A 17466-nucleotide genomic window follows, 5' to 3' on the forward strand; every position below is an offset into this window, starting at 1 on the left:
GGATGGAGGGAAGATTGGATCCCTATATGGAGATCAGCAAGCAGCAAGGGAATGCTACCTCACCACTCTAAAACATTCATCATGGAGAGGAGAAAAGTCAAAACGGCCAAAGGCCATAGAGGAAGAACCGACCGAAATATTGAAAGGCCAGATAAGTGGATTGAAGAGTGAGGTAGGAAAAGCTCAGTTAAAAGCCCCTCAAGAGAGCAAGCCGTCCATACTCTTGCCGAGCAAGAAGAGGAAATGTCTGGCCATCAAGGAAGAGAAAGCTTCCTCTGAAGAAGTGATGTCCATTCTGGGCATGGGACTGATGTCCAGAACGGTGGAAAGACCAGTAGAGATTTGTCTAAACGAAGAACGTCCAGAAAGGACGCTAAAAATTGGATCAGTTCTAGGTTCTCAGACCAAGGACGAATTGATCGCACTATTGAAGGAGTTTGAGGATGTCTTCGCATATACAGTAGAAGAGATTCCTGGAATTGATCCCGAAGTTAATGTTCATAAGTTGAACACAGATTCGGGGAAAAAGCCAATCCGGCAGAAAAAGAGGCACTTGGGTCCGGCCAAGAACCAAGCTGTTGATCAGGAGGTCCAGAAGTTATTGAAGTCAAAATTCATCCGGGAAACTTATTATCCGGATTGGATTGCCAACGTAGTCATGGTCCCCAAGCCGAATGGAACATGGAGGATGTGCGTGGATTATACCGATTTTAACAAAGCATGTCCAAAGGACAGCTTCCCTCTGCCTAAAATCGATCGGTTGGTCGACTCCACAGCGGGGCATGCGCTACTTAGCTTTATGGACGCCTATTCAGGTTTTCACCAGATCTCTATGTGGCCTGAAGACCAAGACAAGACCTCGTTCATTACTGAGAAAGGTCTCTATGGCTGGCTGAGGATGCCTTTCGGCCTCCGAAATGCGCCAACTACTTTTCAAAGGCTTACAAACATAGTCTTTCAGCCATAGTTGGGAAGAAATATGGAGGCTTACATCGACGATATGATCGTCAAAAGCCGCAGCGAGATGGATCATTTGGAAGATTTGCGAGAAACGTTCATAACTCTTAGAAAATACAAGTTAAAACTCAATCCGCAGAAGTGTGTATTTGGAGTGGTTGCTGGGAAGTTCTTAGGATTCTTGGTGGATCAACGAGGAATTAAACATGACTTCTCCATCCAAGGTAAAAGAAGTCCAGCGTTTGACGGGATGTCTGGCCGCCCTTGGACGATTTCTATCTAAGTCTGGAGATAAGTGTCATCATTTCCTCGCAACAATAAAGAAGAATGCAAAATTAGAGTGGACAGAGAAGGCAGAGAAGGCTCTTCAGCAGGTAAAAGAGCACCTTCAGAAATTGCCCAGATTAATCAGCCCAGCCGAAGGAGAAAAACTATACGCGGTTAGTGTTGTTCTCCTAGCTGAAAGGGACTCAATACAAATACCCATCTACTTTGTTAGCCATGTGCTAAAAGATGCTGAAGGCAGGTACTCATTGATAGAGAAGTTCGACCTGGCACTGCTGATGGCCAGTCGAAAGCTGATACCATATTTTCTTGCCCATAGTATCCTTGTCTATACTGACCAGCCTTTGAAGCAAGTCTTGCATAAGATGGATGCCTCTGGACGAATGCTAAAGTGGGCTGTGGAGCTCAATATGTTGACTTAGCATTTGAGCCCAGAAAGGCGATTAAGGGGCAAGCTCTAGCAGATTTTATTGTGGAGCTTACTCGGCCTGCAATAGAGTTCGTCCAAGACCCAGCAAGAGGAAAGCAGCTTTGGACCCTTATGGTGGATGGGTCGTTCACTGCCAATGGTTGTGGAGCTGGGATCATATTTTAGTCACCAGAAGGAGATAAATTTGAATATGCAATGAGATTTCAGTTCCAGACTTCGAACAATGAAGCAGAGTATGAAGCTCTGTTAGCCGGCATCAAAATGTGCAAAGCGGCCGGAGCTTTGGAAATTGAAGCAAAGACGGACTCTCTGCTGTAAGTCAGTCAAGTCAATGGAGATTTTGAATGCAAAGAAGCATCTATGAGCAAGTACATGAAGTTGGTTCAAGAAGAAATTAAAACATTGAAACGATTTTTTCTCGACCAAGTTCCAAAGTCCGAGAATCATCAAGCCAACGCTCTCGCAAAATTAGCAAGTTCGGTCGAAGGTGATGTCCCGAGGACTGTGTTTTGGGAGGTTAAGCCGGCCAAGAGCATTGATCAAAAGGAAGTTCTATTCCTCAGCCGAGAAAACGTCTGGATGAGCCCCATCATAGAATACAAGAAAACAGGGCGCCTGCCCACTGATCCCTTGGAAGCTAAGTATGTGAAGGCCAAGGACAAATGGTTTGAATTGTGGGATGGAACTCTCTACAAAAAGGCCTTTGACCGGTCACTCCTTAAGTGTATTTCTCGAGAAGACGACCTAGATGTCATGAAGGAGCTGCATGAAGGAGCTTGTGCTTCCCACATTGGGGGAAGGGCATTAGGGGAAAAGGCCTTAAGGACTGGTTATTATTGGCCTACTTTGAAGGAGGACGCTCTGCTGCATGCAAAGAAGTGTGATAGTTGCCAAAGGCATGGCAACATTTATCAGAAGCCGTCCAACTATCTGACTCCAGTTCTTTTTCCCCTTCCCTTTGGCAAATGGGGAATGGATATTCTTGGGCCATTTCCTATAGCAGCCGACCAGAAAAAATTTGTGATAGTAGTAGTAGGCTACTTCACAAAATGGGTGGAGGCTGAAGCAATGAGAGGAATCACCACCAATGATGTGAAGGGGTTCATCTGGAAGAACCTCATCACAAGGTTTGGGATGCCTCACTCTATCGTTTTTGACAATGGACCACAGTTTGAAACACCCAAGCTCTATGAATGGCTGGCCGATCAGGGTATTATTAAAGCTCACTTTGCTGCTGTTTCCCATCCCAGGCCAATGGACAAATTGAAGCCTTCAACAAGATCTTATCATCAGGAATTAAAAAAGCTAGACAATGCAAAAGGATTGTGGGTAGAAGAATTACAGTTGGTTCTCTGGTCGATCAGAACAACGACCAAGAACTCAACTGGAGAAACTCCGTTTATGCTCGTCTATGGCTCAGAGGCCGTCCTCCCCATTCAAATTGAAGAACCAACCCTGCGAGTCATGCTTTATTCAGAAGACGCCAATTGGGCTGCTCTTAGGATGGCATTAGATCAGGTTCCTGAAGTAAGGGGCAATGCTCTATTAAGGATGCAACTCTATAAATTAAGAATAACTCGAGAATTTAACAAGAGAGTGGCTAGGCAGACATTGAAGGAAGGAGATATCGTCTTAAGAAAAATGGAAGCAGTTGGTCGTGCCAAAGAAATGGGTAAGCTCACTCCCAATCGGTAAAGACCTTACAAGATAGTCCAAGAAGTTCAGAGTGGCACCTTTCGGCTAAAACATATGGACGGTCGTCCTGTTCCCAGGACGTGGAGCTCTGATACTTTGAAGAAATACTTTGTCTAAGATAGCTCAAAAAAGTGTAATCTTTTGATAGCTTAAGTACACATTAATGAAAAAATAGAGATGTATACATGTATCTTGGCTCCCAGTCAAGCAAAATTCATATATACAAATCTAGCTACTTCCCTACTATGACTGTCTCTTTGTTTGATATGTATGCCTTATTTAGTTCTCCAAAGGTATATACCATCGGCCAAGCCGGCATTCAAAGCAGAACGGCAAATGAAAACATCTTCTATTAGGAGACCGGCCAACATGTTAAAATCCTATGAAGGATAGCACATGATAAAGGCTTACAATTAGTTAACTTAAAAACTTAACATCTCCTAAACGAAGGCGGCTGGAATTAAGACGCTTTAGTGAAAGTGTCATACTTTCCGTCCAAAGGCCATACCCTGAGATAACAACCTTAGTAAAGTAATAATTTATTTCAAATCTTAAAATAAGGATAGACGAGTTGCCATAACCTTCATAAAGAGTTGAGTTATCTTGCATCAGTATATCATGGTCATTTTCCTTCTTGAATCAAAGAAAGGTTACTGAGACCTCTTCGTCTAAGAAGGGGGCATAATGGCTAAAAATACAACTGCAGATAATAAAGTCCTTCTTGTACAAAGAAGTTTGGTATAATAAGTTCTAACGAACAATATTCGAGTTTCAGGCTGAATAGTTTTTATACTTAGCATTTTTTGTTCAGAATAATTGGATTAAATAATAGACGTCATATGAAGCAAAGTTGTAAGAAAAAAGAAACTCTTTTATAGATGATTAAAAGAGGAAATTACAACCTAGTCTAAAAATACAAAAAAAAAAAAAAAAAGAGAGAGAGAGATTAAAAAAAAAGTTACAAAGTACAAAATCCCTGAGGCCAAGTCTAAGGGAAGGGAAAACTAAGCCTCTGGAGGATCAGTGTTATCTTCGTCCTGAGTTTCAGGGTCGGCCTCTTCTTCTCCTTCTTCGTCGTCCGAAGACTCTTGAAAGGTTGGAAGTTCCTTCCCGTTCACAGTGGCCTTGTGAAGACTTTCTTGAAAGTATAGCCGACGGACGAATCTTGGGACATCATCCTCCTCGGCCAGCATCTCAAAGGCCTTCACAACCCAGGATCTTGAAGTGTCGATCACCTCGTTCAGAGCTTCCTTGGCCGACTCAAAAGCTGACTTAGCCTCCTCTGCCAGGGCGTTGTTTTTGCCTCGAAGATAACGGTTTTCTCTTCAAAGCTCCGCAGCCGCCAGCAGGGTTGAGTTTCTCTCGTCTTTAAGAGCGCGCTCCAGGATAGCCCTCTCGTACAGTTACTCCGTCAGCCGGAGCAGGTACTTTTGATTCTCGCCCTCCATTTCGGCCGAGCGCTTTTCCAGCCTTCCATGGACTGACGGTGCAGCACTTCCTGCTCGGCCATCGAAAACTGAGCCAGGTCTGCCGCCTTGGTAACCTCCCGGACGAGCTGCTTGTTTTCCTTTCTAAGAAGTCTTGCCCAGTCTTCAATAATCATACTGCGAGCAAAGAGCTGTAATAGGAAAGACGAAGATATGTTAGGACGATTACAAAAGTGAGAAAAATATATACAAGTATAGAAATCAGGCGGCAAAAGAATAAGAATATACCTCAGCAGCCAGTTGAGACATGTAGTGTACATGTTCTAATGAAGCCCCCCTCAAACCTTTGATGTAAGGCTCAGGGAAACATATTAAAAGCTCCTACTTGACCTTCTCACGGTCGGCCGAAGTCATCCTCGCCAAAGCGGCCGAGGATTCATCGACCGAGAGTGCTGGAGAGCCATCAGGAGCTACATTAGCTGGCCCTTTTCCTTTATCTGAAAGAGGAGACTCGTCAATATTTCGGACGGGTATGACTACGACTTGTTTAATTGACGGACTCATCGGCCGCCTGCCAACGCGCAAAGTCCTAACTATGTTAGAGTAATAAGACTCACCACAAGATCGGGAGGCCGTCCTATATGCCTCCGGCATCTGGGATACCGGTTTGGCAACTGGCCCAGAAAAGGCTGACCCGTCCAAGGCCGTATCCGGCTGGGCAGACTAAGTCCCTATCTCGTCCAAATGAGCAACCGCATCCGGTTGCTCAGAAGTAAGTGGGAGAGTACGGTCGACAGAGCCCGTGTAAGTAACCAAGGCCCTCTCCTCGATAGTAGGAGGGTCATCCTCGGCCGGAATAGAAATTACGACCTTGGGAGCAGGCCGTGATGGTTTCTTCTTCTTTGTAATGAAACCTTTGGATTTTTTGGGTGGAGGCGCATCCCCAATTGCGGCCGGCCTTGTCTTGGTAGCCGCCTTTTCGGCCAACGCCTTCGACGTTGTGGCATTTTTCTGAAAAAGAAACAACAATGTTAATGCCAAGAGAAAGGAAAAGGTAGACCGACCATGAATGGTATAGCTCTAGTTTGGACGGAGCTTTGTCAAATAAGGAGTCCGTCCAAGTTACTAGAAGGAAGCCGACCAATAAACTCTGGACGACTTCCCTAGCTCCTACAGGGGTGTAGATTTTTGGCCGAGTTCCTCCGTGGACCGAGGTCCGTTCAATCGATAGCACTCGTCCAAAAGTTTAGCATGTTCACTACTGGACGAGGCACGAAGGTTGCAAGAAGCCGTCCAAATTACCACAGGACGGTTTGCTCCTTAAAGAAAGGATTCGTCCAAATAAAAAAATAAAAAAAAAGATAAAAAGCTAAACAAAATATTGCTAAGTATACCAGGGTATCCGTCCTCTTCTTAGAGCCGGTTTTGCTGAACTCCTTCAAGAGGGAGTCTATGAACTTGGACATACTCATATCTCCCGTCCAAGACTTCTTGAGCGCTTCTCTGGTCGAATCTGTATAAAGAGAATGAGCATGATTAGATTAATGGTTGTCATTGGACGAGGGATTTTACTTAGAAAAAATTACAAGTTATACCTCTATCCTCGGCCCGCCGCAAGCCGGCGGCGACCAGGAAGTTATCGTTGTAAAATAACTCCTTGAAGGGGATCCAATTCGACGGACCCTTAAAGGAGGAGTTATTGATGGAATACTCCGATACTCTAAGTATTCCATCATTTCTTCAGCTGAAGTGCTTTCCAGCTCTAAATAGGATGTTGTTCGTCCAATGTTGGTGGTAGCTCGGCTAAAGTACCAGTACCGTCTGGCGACAACTTCATTAGGTATATGGACGAACAGAAATTCAGCCTTCCAGGCGTGCATCTTTGACGTTTTGTTCCAAGACGTCAGACAACCCTGACGATTGCACACACTGAACCAGGCTCCCTTCACCGTTCTGGGAACTTTGGAGACATAATGGATTTGGGAGAAGGCGGCCAGTGAAGGATCGACACCTTTTAGCTCGCAGACGACTAAAAAGGTTAAGATGTTTTGCCAAGAAGGCGGCTGATGAAGGGATGCAAGGGAAATCGCAACCCGGCATCCAGGGCCAGCCGATAATCAGCAAAATGGATGGGAGGAGCACTAAGTATAGTGTACTCTCGGCCAGGAAGGACAATGCGATATCCCGACATTGGCATAGCCGAAGAGAAGTGTTTGAGGTCAAGACCTACTCATCCTAGCCAACTATTGTCGGATAGAATGAATCTAGGGTCAGATAAAGGGCCCAGTCGGCGCCTTATTTCCTAAGAAGTGGTGGACGGCTCCTCTGAGTCGCTAGACGGACTATAGGAGGCTTCCGCCTCATTGACCTCGTCCGTGGCCATATCATGTCCGGACGGGCTGGGTTTTGGGGACCTTCTAGGAATGTCTTGAACCTGGACGCTACCAGGAGAGGTATTTTGATTTGATGGCTGGGCGCTTTGAACTTCGCGCTCCCCGTCAGCAGGAATTCGCCCAGTTGACGCCTCCATCTCTAAGCTAGAGGCCGGGAGGTTTACCCCTCGTCTAATGCGAGCTGTTTGCTTGACGCGTGCCAGATTACCCTGCACAGGTAAAGACTGGGTCATCTGAATTTGCCGTCCATGTCCAAAATAAAAGAATGCATGTCCGGCCGAGATAGGTCCAACTCTAGAATGTGCCGAAGAAGAAAGGCTCTCTATTCTAGGGTCAGAACCAACCCAACCCTTGAGCGGCCGGGGATATTCGTTGAAGAAGATGAGTCCATTTTTCTTAAAAAATGCGTGAAAATAGAAGGAAAGTAAAACAGAGAAAAGAGATACCTGTTGAAAGTGCTTGGACGAACGTTAAGGACGAGCTGGATGAAACTTCAGACGAATTGGAAAGCACTTATCAAGAATTTGGACGAAGAGATTCTCTCTCTCTAAGAATTCAGTAAAAATGGGGCAGAGTCTCTCTCTCTAGAAAATCTTTCAAAGATGTAAAAGTGATTTCAGATACGACAAAGGGGCATATTTATAGAGGGGTGAAAATGACCTTCTCTCCCGGTAAAAAGTAACCGTTGTATGCCAAATACCCTCGAGGGTTGACCTGATAAGACCGGAAAAATGGTGCCCTTTTACTCTTGAAAAAGAAGGGCAGTTCTGGACGGTTAAAAAAAGGAAACCAACCGTCTTGGCGCCCAAATGGTAACTTCCTCTTTTAAGGGGCAAATGGTGTAGCCTATAAATCAACAACTACTAGACATTCTTTTAATGGACACTTCATCTTTGAGTGTTCCCACTATTAGAAAAAGAGTTTTTTCAATGCTTTCCTCAATATTCTGAACGGAAAAAAGTGTTGAGAAATTGATTCTCGACGCAATGTAAAAGCGTCGAGATTTCACGCGTGGAGAATTCTCGACACTTTATTGCGTTGAAATTCCCAACGCTTTTCTGCGTCTCGAAATATGCTTAAGACACAAATAAATGTTTGGAGCCAAAAGAAGTCTTAACACAAAAAAGTGTCGAGATTTTATCCTAGAAAAAACATCTACAAATAGTAGGGTGCATGAGTTTATAATCAGTAATGATGATGATGATGATGATGATGATGATAATAATAATAATAATAATAATAATAATAATAATAATAATAATAATAATAATAATAATAATAATAATAATAATAATAATAATAATAATAATATAATAATAATAATAATAATAATAATAATAACCACTATTTAATTGGATATGGATCAAGTATAATATATTATAATTAAGCGATTTTCCGATAGAAAAATATTTAGGTAGATATGACCAATATATAATTCTATTAATGATTAGATACATACTAAAATATTGTGTTCGATCACAAATAAAATAAGTCAATTAGATAATGTCTACTATCAACTTCCTCAAACCTTACAAAAAAAAAGCATAAGAAATATATCTTTTACAAGGCCTTTTCAAATCATTAATAGCTTTATGAGTTGTACTAATTTAATGGACGATCCTTGACTTCTTTTCCTTCACCATCATCTTGAACCTTGAAAAAAAAAGAATAATGACATAAGTAATCTTAATTATATAATGTGATATATTATATATAGTGAGCGCCAATTATAAAAGATGTAAAAAAGTTAGTTAATGACAAAAGAAAAGAATATGTAACTAGCAAGGAACTTGATTCTGATAATTCAAGTGAAACAATGAATGATAATATTATAACAATACCTGTATTGTAATTGCACTACTAGAAAAAAGTGTTTTCTCAACGTTTTTCCTCAATATTCTGGACGGAAAAAAGTGTTGAGAAATTGATTCTCAACGCAATGTAAAAGCGTCGAGATTTCATACGTGGAGAATTCTCGACGCTTTCCTGTGTTGAGATTGTCAACGCAGAGCCCCGTCCAGTTATGACTTGTAACGTTGTTTTGTGTTGAGTTTCTCAATGCTTTTCTGCGTCTCGAAATATGCTCTAGCCACATTCTAGCGTCAAGATTATTTTACCTTCTCAAATAAATTTTGGAGCCAAAAGAACTCTCAACACGAAAAACTGTCAAGATTTTAGACTAGAAAAAACATCTACAAACAGTAGAATGCATGAGTTTATAATCAGTAATAATAATAACCACTATTTAATTGGATATGTATCAAATATAATATATTATAATTAAGCAATTTTCCAATAAAAAAAATATTTAGGTAGAAATGACTAGCTAGTATATAATAATATTAATGATTAAATACACACAAAAGTATTATGTTTCATCACAAATAAAATAATTCAATTAGATAATGTCTAATATCAACTTCTTCAAACCTTACAAAAAAAAAACATAACAAAAAAGAAATATATCTTTTACAAGGCATTTTCAAATCATTAATAGCTTTATGAGTTGTACTAATTTGCTGGATCATTGGCTTCTTTTCCTTCACCATCATCTTGAACCTTGAAAAAAAAAACAAAGAATAATGACATAAGTAATCTTAATTATATAATTAATGTGATATATTGTAGTGAAGGCCAATTATAAAAGATGTAAAAAAGTTAGTTAACGACAAAAGAAAATAATATGTAACTAGCCAGCAACTTGATTTTGATAATTTAAGTGAAACAATGAATGATAATATTATAACAATACTTCTGTAGTAATCAAATACCTAGCTGACTTCGCAGCATCTATAAGTTGAACAGAAGCTTTCCCATCATGCACCGCATCCAACACTAGAGAAAAATGTGTAGCAATGGTCTTCATCATCTTAGTATGCTCTCATCAAACTTGTTAGTTATCTCTTTGTTTTGTTTTTCAAGTTCCTCATTTCTCTTCTTCAATAAAGATGTTTCCACAATATTTTCTAGTTACACATGTCTCCTTTTAAGTTTTCCATTTCCTTCTTTTCTAAGTATACCACGCACCCCATGAATATCACTTCTTTTCACCCCAAATACATATATCTAGGGTCGTTCAGGTACTTCATGTTTATTCATGACAGCTTGAAAGGCTTCATTCTCAACGTCAACACGAGGCCTAGAAGGATTACAAAGCTTTAATGAATCAACCTTTGCCTTTGCATCCTCCTGCACAATTTTTTAGGGAATATATAATGTAAATCTGATGATACATAAAATGCAAAGATAGATTATTGTGTTAGACCAAGTACCAGAAAGTCTAAAGTGTCTGTGCCTTCAAGATAGGTTCCATCCTTCCTCTTATGAGTTGCTTCCCAAAGTTCAATCAAGCTCATTTCTTCTCCATGTTCATCTTCCAATAAGTAATTAGTTGTAATAATTTCATAACAAAAATAGACCAAGTTTGAGTATCTATCTTAAGAAAAATGTGTTGATCTTATTTTATTTCTTGAACTGACTGACAATGTTGATGCAAGTGAGTAGTGATAGTGTAGTAGCCTTGACATACGGTACATCTTTCTTAGTATATGACCATTTTGTTTGTTTTTTCTTTTTCATATGGAAAACTACTAAGAATAAGATTTCATGTATTTATCTCCAAATCAACCAATATACAATACAATAAGAGAATGTAGTACAACAACAAACTCCAAACAAAAAAGTTGTCACTTAGAGAAATTGGGCCATAACGAGTACAAAGCAATTATAGCTCTTTGGTGCTGAGTTCATCTCACTAGGAACTCACAGAACGAGTTTAAGCTCAGTGATAAAAGATACTACTTTATTGTTTATTGGGGGGTTGATTAATAATTTTTTGCAGTGTGAATTGGTTTGAGAAACTTCCTATATTTGTCATTCTTTGCATATATTGACTATAAACTTTTTTATGAGCATTACAAAGTTCATTAGAATGGAAGCAGAAGGTTGCAGAACATCCGATGAACTGATTGATGCTCAGATGGCTATCGTAAGAACTTATGTTAAGTTCAGGACAAGATTAGTGACATCTGATAGCAATTCCACGGCTAAGGGAAGAACTTCAAGCCACAAAAGAAGTTGCAGTGTAGGAAAGTCATCAACTTTGCATAGTTTACATAACAAATAAAGGATCTTTCTGAGGTAGAGTAGAAGCTGCTCCTATTGACTGTGGAATCATGGAAGCAGATGGTAAAAGATTTTGCTAAGATATAGTACAAGTTATAGCTCTTGACTATGGAATCATGGCTGCAGAAAATGAAGCAGATGTTGAAGGTTTGTGTTCAGGTAGAGTAGTAGTTGTTCTTGAATGTGGAATAATAGGAGGTTGAAGTGTTTTTCCATCTTGTGAGTTATTCAAACCCATGGGCTTCATCTTAGGTATCATGGCAGGAGAACGTGAAGTAGTTGCTGCAGCAGAATCTGAAGCAACATCATTAGATATTGAAGCAGCGGCAGCTTGTGTCCTTTTGCTACGATAGCTCATAATAACACTGTCACAATTCCTACAAAACAAAACATGTAAATACTTCTCGATCACTTTGGAATACAGTAATCTAGTTAATAAGGGAAGAGGAGAGGGAAAACCAACAATAATAATTCCTTTTATACCCTCAAATAATAAGGAAAGAGGAGCCGGACACCAAAAGTGTATGTTAACTCAGTAATTTTAGATATTAAATAGTAGACATATCCATCATCTAACTTGCTAAGCTTAAGATCACATGGTAAACTAAGGATATACTATTATTAGTATATTAAAGTACTAACCTTCTGTTATTATATAAATGAAACATACAAGGATGATGAGTCGTGTTTGTAGGAATATACAACCTTTTGTTATTACGTGGAGTGGAGTATAGCAAAACAACTTTTCCTTCTCATATTTTCCTATTTACAGCAAAACTATAGAATAAAATGCATGTTGTAATTATAGGAAAAGTACATGTTATATGTGAAAAATGAAAATACTAAGTAGTCCGATCACTAGTAATCTAGTTTGAAATTAATTAAGAGCAATAACACTTTTAAAAACACTTCTCGATCACATGAAAAAAGCCAAAGTACAAAGAATCTGGTTTTTTGTATGATAGAAAAACTTGAAAACTCTACAAGAAAACCATAACAGCAAAATTAATTAACCCCATCACCGCCTACTTCAAACAAGTCCCTAGGCTTGGTTCTAATAACATGAAACCATTCTTTTTGCATCTCATCCTCAAAATAAAATACTTGTTTTGTTTAAGATGAGAAAACAAATGGATCGTCATACAAATATCAGCCAGTATGCATCAACTTAGAGAAGTTCACACACACACTTCCATTTGAATTTGTCTTTAAACCCTTGTGGATGTCTACCCAATCACAACGAAACGTTACAAACTTATAGGAACCATAGTAATTCAATTCATAAATTGCTTTCAGCTTTGCAAAGTACTCTTGGCCTTCAGCTTCAACCATAATTCCAGAATTTTGTGTCTTTTGATGTCGTTCACGATCCATGACATGAAATTTACAGCCACTAATTAGAAAACCTTTCACCCTTTTCACACGGTTGGATGGACCACGTGCTAAAGCTCTTCTCACCTTTCCTTGTATACTACTATCATCTATATTATGAACCTATGAATAAAAATAGTATAGGTTAAATGACGTAGGTCATAACTTAAGAAAGGAATACAATGATTAAATTTAGAAGGCTTAAAACCTGGCTATGCAACCAATATGGGAATTCATAGATTATAGATTCATTTTGAATGGTGTTGTTCGACTGATTTTCTGTAATTTGAGTCTCTTCTCGCTTTTGACGTAAAAATTCATCGAAAACAAGCTAAAATGCAATGTTATTTTGACGATTTTTATGAATTTGATGAACTCTTATAATATAACTCATGGTGCTACTTACTGAATGACAGGTTTCATCTCATCTGAGTGAAGGAAGACATAACGATGATCGTGCCTTAAACTTCTATCATCAACACGAACATTTTGTGTCACCAATAACACGACCCCCAGGGTTATAAAGATATGCATCTAAGTTTAGAATGCCATCATCATTCCTTTTAGGTCTATTTAATATGGTCTCCACACCATCCAAGTATCTCGAACAAAATGTAAGAGTCTCCCTCAACAAGTATCCTTCTGCAATTACCCCTCAGGCTGGGCCTTATTACTTAAGTGAGATTTTGGATAGGCTAAGTACGTTCAAGTAATGTAATTATGTTAATGTAACTGAGGAAAAAATTGTGTTTAAATAATTTTAGAAAATACTGACCTTTCTATGGGATACATCCATCTATAATAAATGGGTCCATCGAGTTTGACCTTCAACCAAATGAATTAGCAGATGAACCATTATTGTGAAAAAAGTTGGCAAAAACTCCTTCTTCATCTTACAAAGAGTAAGTTCCACCTTCGATTGAATGATATCTAATTCCTCTGGATCAAGCACATTGGAGCATAATTTCTTGAAGAAGTAAGATAACTCATCAAGCAAATCGATCACTTTTGTAGCCTTCGCTGCTCTTAAAGCAACAGGAAGAATATCTTGCATAATGATATGATTGTCATGACTTTTGATATTAATAAGCTTCGTTGTTTCAATTACACACCTGTACAAGTTTGATCCATATCCGTCAGGAACTTTCACTTTTTCAGAACTCTTAAAAATCGATCTTTCTATTTAAAGACATGGTGTATGAAGCTGGAGGCATGTACGATCTTATTCGCATGAGGTTGAAGCCAAAGATGTGGCCTTATCCCCAACTCTTTAAGAGCTTTTCTAGCATTTTCATCATCTCTCCTCTATCCATGTCTAAAAGAGTTCCCAATAGATTATCACCACATTCTTTTCAATATGCATGACATCTAACTATGCCTTAAAAGAGTGTGCTCCCAATACTCAAAGTCAAAAAATGCGCTTCTTTTACTCCAAAGAACTTCATTAACATCATCCTCACAAGGACCTTCGTTAACTTCATCAGCAGACGCACCAACTTGTCATGTCCTTTTTTTCCCACTCTTCTTAGAAGATATGTTAGTCTTTCCTTAAACATGTACGATCCCTTCTTGTTGCTTCAAGACCTCTGATCCACTTTCATGAACTGGAGCAATACCATATTCCGGTTTACCATCAAAGAAAGCAGCTTCATTGCGATAAAGATGATCAACAGGTAACCATTTTAAACCCGGGTAACAAATCTTACCTCCAAATCTATATGAGTTAGTAGAATGGGTGCATATAGGCAAGCCTTATAACCTTTTGTACTCCATCCAGATAACATGGATATGCTGGAAAGTCACTAATAGTAGAGTGCATGGCTGCTCGAAGCTTAAAATTTTTTGCCCGCTATAAGCATCAACACCCTCCCATAACATTTTTAACTCATGAATTAACGGTTGCAGGTACACATCAATATCTATCCCCGGACCAGATTTCCCAGGAATTATTAAAGATAAAATAAAAGATGACGATTTCATACAAAGCCATGGCGTTAGACTATAAGGAATCAAGACCACTGGCCATGTGCTATGATTGCTATTCATTAGACGATAAGGGTAAAACCATCACTTGCTCCGGCGAATTCATGATATTTTTTCATGAAATTTTTTCCAAGCCAAAGCATCTGCTGGGTGCCTTAACATACCATCATTATCACGATCTTCTTTGTGCCATCTCATGTCTTTTGCTATTTTTGATGACATGTAAATTCTCTTTAACCTAGGAATAAGAGGAAAATATCGCATAACCTTAGTTGGCTCACCTTTCTTACATGCTTCTTTACCTTTCTCATTTATATCACCCTCCTTACCTTTACCCGCCTTCCACCTCGACGTATGGCATGCACTCATCTTTTTTCGCTGAGTCACCCCAATGCAACATGCAATTATTAGGACAAGCATCCGTTTTCTCATAACCTAGACCCAAATCCTTAATTACCTTCTTCCCCTCATAATAGGATGACGGAAACTCCATTAATTAAGGAAATGCATCTATCAGAACTTCAAGAAATTTTGTGAATGACTCGGCAGACCAATGGAACATAGACTTAAGATGAAATAGATGCAAAAGAAATGAATGCTTTGGAAATATAGTACACCTCTCATAAAGCACCTCATCAGAAGCTTCAATTAGTCTTTTATATTTGATTTCTTCTTGTTTGGTATTGAAGGATGGAAGTTCAGTCTACCTAAAAAGGGAAATCATCCTCCTCATGCATGTCGCCTAATACTTCGTCCTCAAAATGTGGTTCTTCAAAAGATTGATCTTGAGGTTGATAAGTGGATGGTGGAATGCTAACACTAAATGCATCGTTTAGGAAGCCCCGAATATCGTCTCGACCTACTATCATTTCTTGGCTACTAAGAGGTCCTTGGGTACGAAATGTTTCATTATTTTTACGGTGAAAGATCCAATTCCTATACTCCTTTTGAAAACCGTTAAACAAAATATGTCCCCCTACATCATCTGCAGTATACCATTTACACAACTTGCACTTACTACATGGACATCGAGTTTTTCCTTCTATAAGAGTCTCTTTAGCTAGCTCAATGAAATTCATGCAACCTTTATAAAAAGCCGGATCATCATTTCGTAAATCAATCAAACTCGTATCCATGTCTACACAAAACAATAATATGAAGAATCATAAACACGAAAAGTTCATGTTAGATTAAATACCATCATTATTTTGAAGGTGTGAGCTTATTCCTTATCTTTTATACACTATATTTTACATCAATTCTAACTCTAATTATATATAAGCTTTGTCATAGGTATGTCTACATCAGAAAAAACAAAGGAAAAAAACTTAGATTAGCTATTCAATGCAAGCCGCAACTATGATACAAGAATGTAGTCTTCATTCATAACTATGAGGGCAACAAAAGTACCATTGTATACTCATGAATAATATGGTTATAAACTATCAAGAATTTCGCATAGAGTACAATCAAAGCATACATAGAATAACTATCATAGAGTTATTGAATATATGTAATCATGTTCGTAAGAGTACCCACAATAAGACTTATAATTCAACACGGGTAAGCATTTAAGTGTCTAGAATCAAATATTATAATATACTACACACATGTAAATATAAGATCATATGTTTAGAGTAAAAATATGCACTCACCTCGCACAATCACACAAACAATGAATGCAGATTAAACTATTCTGAGATAACTGAAATATAGCACTCGCGAGCAATCAACACCTATGAGGCAATGTCACTCTAGGAACTAACACTGAACAACTTAAAGACATGATTAGATATAATAATATGGTTAGTAATAAAAGCCAATCACGTAGCACTTACCCAGCAGTAAAGATAAACTTAACATAATGGTACAAAGGTAGATTAAAAAACTCAGCAGCAAAGGAAACTAAAACAGAATAATTGTAGGTCTAATCTCAGCTAAACTAATAATTAATGTTCTACCTTTCAACATTTAGATGTCAAGAAAATTCTGTATACACAATATATGATAAGAGACAAAAACAAATATTCCTTCTCACAAGAATTTACATCAAACAGATTATGTTTTGCAAAAACTAGTGTTCTTTCTGTCTTGGTCTACTTCTATTATACAGGTAAATAGATCTTATCTTGAGAGTCTAGGGTGGCCATTTTACATTCGAATTGTCAGGGTAATTCAAGAAGTTATATCCCAATTAACAACTGGAAACCCCCGGATATACAATGTTGGTTGAGCTGGTGGAAACAAAACCCAAAACCGCTTAACAGTGAAGACCAGAACCCGAAACCTAGCTACTGCTTGCTTAGAGTGAAGAGCAAATGAGACAAGGTTGTAAAGCTAAACATTTACATGACATTCTTAATGACCTAGGTAGCATTTTACATAATTGCTGAATCTTCATTAAAGAACATATGATAGATGACAAAGGTCCTGTAATATCTTTCCTATACTCTTAACAAAGAAAAGAGTCCATGTACAATACTCCAGTTACAGCTAATGACAGATTTTGAAGTAATAACTAGCTTAGAACAGATAAATATCCCTTTGTCACAGGTGAGCACTAGAGAATGGAACATGCCAAAAAGAAGTGAGATGGCAAATATAATATATCGTAATGAACTTACTAGTGGATTCATTCAAAATTGTCAAGGAGGGATCTGACTCACGAAACTTTGGCTCCCCAATATTGCACTTCCAAAGAGGGATGATAGAACGAGGTTGGAGATCCTGTTCATTACAACTATATTTAGAAGGGGAAAAAGGTAGATTTACAACGTCACAAGATGTATTTAAACTATGG

At 38.7% G+C, this 17466-nt stretch overlaps 1 protein-coding gene across 1 annotated transcript; it reads left to right on the forward strand.

Annotated features, from left to right (window-relative positions):
• Window positions 1-2032: 2032 nt before the first annotated feature.
• Window positions 2033-3367, forward strand: LOC104903462 (uncharacterized). Its single transcript, XM_048637020.1, has 2 exons — window positions 2033-2772; window positions 2923-3367. Exons 1-2 carry the CDS (start codon window positions 2033-2035, stop codon window positions 3365-3367), a joined length of 1185 nt encoding a protein of 394 aa, XP_048492977.1.
• Window positions 3368-17466: the final 14099 nt, after the last annotated feature.

Source organism: Beta vulgaris, chromosome 9 (assembly GCF_026745355.1).
Source record: "Beta vulgaris subsp. vulgaris cultivar EL10 chromosome 9, EL10.2, whole genome shotgun sequence".
Taxonomy (NCBI): Eukaryota; Viridiplantae; Streptophyta; class Magnoliopsida; order Caryophyllales; family Amaranthaceae; genus Beta; species Beta vulgaris.